Source organism: Diadema antillarum, unplaced genomic scaffold, assembly GCF_040938485.1.
Source record: "Diadema antillarum isolate AM-2024a unplaced genomic scaffold, OU_Dant_1.0 seq00000384_RagTag, whole genome shotgun sequence".
NCBI lineage: Eukaryota > Metazoa > Echinodermata > Echinoidea > Diadematoida > Diadematidae > Diadema > Diadema antillarum.
The window spans coordinates 562979-565935 of NW_027271382.1; the positions used below are offsets into that span (position 1 = coordinate 562979).

The 2957-nt window shown below is 43.7% G+C and overlaps 1 protein-coding gene across 1 annotated transcript; it reads left to right on the forward strand.

The window, feature by feature from the left end:
• Positions 1–595: 595 nt before the first annotated feature.
• On the forward strand, positions 596–2473 carry LOC139731770 (uncharacterized). Its single transcript, XM_071642650.1, has 2 exons — positions 596–1172; positions 1881–2473. The coding sequence occupies exons 1-2, from the start codon at positions 596–598 to the stop codon at positions 2471–2473; spliced, it is 1170 nt and encodes a 389-aa protein (XP_071498751.1).
• Positions 2474–2957: the final 484 nt, after the last annotated feature.

A 2957-nucleotide genomic window follows, 5' to 3' on the forward strand; every position in this document is an offset into this window, starting at 1 on the left:
TCAGAGATGTTCGTCCTGCCTCTTCGGGTTTCACAGAAGGCACTTCCATATTCTAGCTTATTCTTCCATTCAAAATTGTGCCATAAGGCGAAATAGAATAATTAATGGTCAGTCCTAGCCTACACTGTATATTGTCTAGACAAGTCTCGATAATTGATTACTTTCGAAATTAAGGGGGCAGTTTTACAATTGTATAAAGGAATTTCTTTGTGAACGAATATGCCTATAACAGAAACGGAAATTATTTGTAATGTATTGTAATTCAAGCCTGTAACTATGCTCCGCCCTTTAAATTGAAAATCAGAATCTCCGAATAATAATGGACGATGACGATGTTACCATATCAGCGAATGACGTCATACACCGACGTTAAGCAAATAAGGAAGAGCAGGATTACAATACATGCATCTCTCCTGACTGCTAGTTATCTTTAAAAAGTTCAAACTTTGATCAGTTCGGGCGATAGACGGAAGGTACGGCCCAGACGTTGGGTCAATAGTGTAGCTCATTACTGTAAAGCTGACATCTTGCCTCATAAGTGAAACATTACAGAAGCAGTGTCACACAACTCAGATAGCGTTGATCTATACAAATCATGGTTTCTAGTGAAGGCAAGCAAGACCTAAGCGGTGCTGAAGCCGTTTCCGGAGCGCCCAATTCGCAACATCCAACCTCGTATTCTAACCCCGGCCATAGCCAACAATGGGCCACCCCTGCCTCAAGCTCGTACTCGCAGCAGGTACAGGCATACCAAGTTCCAACCCCGACGTTTCCCCAGGTTATTGTGCCACCGCAGCAGCAAACTAATGCGCCTACTTACGACAACGACCAGGTCTCCGTGGTCCCTCACGGCCCCTCGCCACCTAATGAGCGCTCCTTCGTGTTGACCGCCATCCTCCTGTATTCCCCTCTGGGAATCTTTGGTTGTCATCACTTCTACCTGAATAACCTGTTCCTCGGCTTCGTCTACTCCAGTACGATGGGGATCTTCGGCATCGGTTGGGTTGTCGATTGGTTCCGAATATGGTTCCTAGTCAGAGACTGTAACGAAGTCATACGGGAGGCGAGGGAGAGGGGCCACTGGCTCGTCAGCCACAAGTATCCCGGGATACTCCGAAAGATGTCTGTTATCGATGCCTACCTCTTATGGTTGCCTCCTTTTGGCCTGTTTGGTAAGTTGACAGTAACAGCAGGGAAAAGTTAGGTATAAACCCATTACTGTTGAGAAGTTGTTGAGAGTCACTTCATTGTTTCTTCACAGAAAACCTACATAAATTGGCAGTGGGAACCTTAATCCCCATTGGAAAGGATAAAGAAAGGATGGGGAGGGAAATTAGATAGAAAACAATTCAGTCACTTGGGAAAACTTCCCCGTAAATTCAGTCATGGTGATGATTTATCATTTAGAAATTCAGCAGTTTTATTTTGTTCCTTACTTATCCAACTGATAATTAGGAAATTTGCTGTTGTCGTCTTCTTTTTGTAACAAACGAGATTGGCAGTGATTTGAAGATTGAATTTACTTCTCCATTCTTTCAGCAGACGTATTTACTGTAATTTTTGTTCGATATCTTATCAAAAAATGTGTTACGTGCAAAAAAAGGAAGAAAATGTCTTTTCAGTCAGCTTTAACATTTTTTTTTTCTTTGTGCAGCTCTCTTCTGAAATATACACAAAATGAAACCCTTGACACTCTCATAGGCTTGACAAAAGAAACGATAATGTTGCAGTTATTAAAAGATAATGTACGATTGTTCTCTTTTTCTCGAACAATGAAACTGCCCTTGGATAAACGAAACCCAGCTGCTGAATACGATGTAAGTTTAATTCATTGAGTGATTCTTTTTTTTTTCTTTCTTCCAACAATATTTTGCGTTCAGGCATCCATCACATGTACCTCGGCCGGGTCCGCTATGGCTTGTTTTACACCGCAACGCTAGGTCTGAATATATTTAGCTGGTTCATGGATCTGTTCCGCATTCCCTTCTTGGTTTGGAAGGCGAACAAGGAGGTAAAACTCCTCAAACAGGGCGGGTCCCTCGATCCTCCTCGGTACTCCCTCCTCGATGCCTACCTCCTTCACATGCCGCTTGGACTTTTTGGTCTCCACCACTTTTACCTCCGGAACTACAGCAGGGGCATTCTGTATCTCTTCACCCTGGGCGTCTTCGGGCTGGGCTGGCTGGCCGACCTCTTCCAGATGCCCCTGCTCGTAAATGAAGCCAACAAGAACCTGGACTTACAGGAGCGGGTTGGGTACGTCATCAACGCGCAGGGGGTTATGCCCGCAACGACAAGCACTGTTATCGTGGTAACAAACAATACCCCTAATGACCAGCCGAATAGGTACAACGTCGAACCACCGCCACCGTATGCTCCCCAAGCCCCAGAGATACAGACCGTGCCACCGCCTCCTCCAGCTCCAGCGCAACCATATGCAACTACGAATTATCCGCCTCCAGCGGTAGCCTAGGCAGATATTAACTAAAAACTCAAAACTGTGATGTCTGAAGACCAGAAACATTAATGTAATGATTGGCGCTGACATTAAATAGCATGGCTGGAGCAGTCTGCTTACAATGTCATGATCACCCATCAATCGGCCTGTAAAACCATGATACTGTGATACAAGATGAGCGGATTTGTAAGGGTTGATTCATGCCCTCATCGTCAGGACATTACACCGCGTTGTTTTTAATCTCTGCAGTAATCAGTTTTGGTTTCAGGCAGACCTCTTCTGGCAAAGATTCTTCCACATTCTCTGATGTTTACAGTTATGAAGAGGATTCGTTGGAACTGTGATTGCAAATCATCTTTGTGTAGTATAGGATATTCGTTTGTCTTACAATCCAAACTAGTATCTGCTGAAAGAACCCAAAATCAATGTGTCTACTATGTCCTTGATGGCATAATGTTAATATAGGAATTATTTATTATTCTAAAGCAATAATCTTGCT

Coding starts and splice junctions, on each gene's coding strand:
- LOC139731770 (XM_071642650.1), top strand. CDS start 596: ATGGTTTCTAGTGAAGGCAAGCAAGACCTAAGCGGTGCTGAAGCCGTT. Junction 1,173..1,880: donor GCCTCCTTTTGGCCTGTTTG/GTAAGTTGACAG, acceptor TTTTGCGTTCAG/GCATCCATCACATGTACCTC.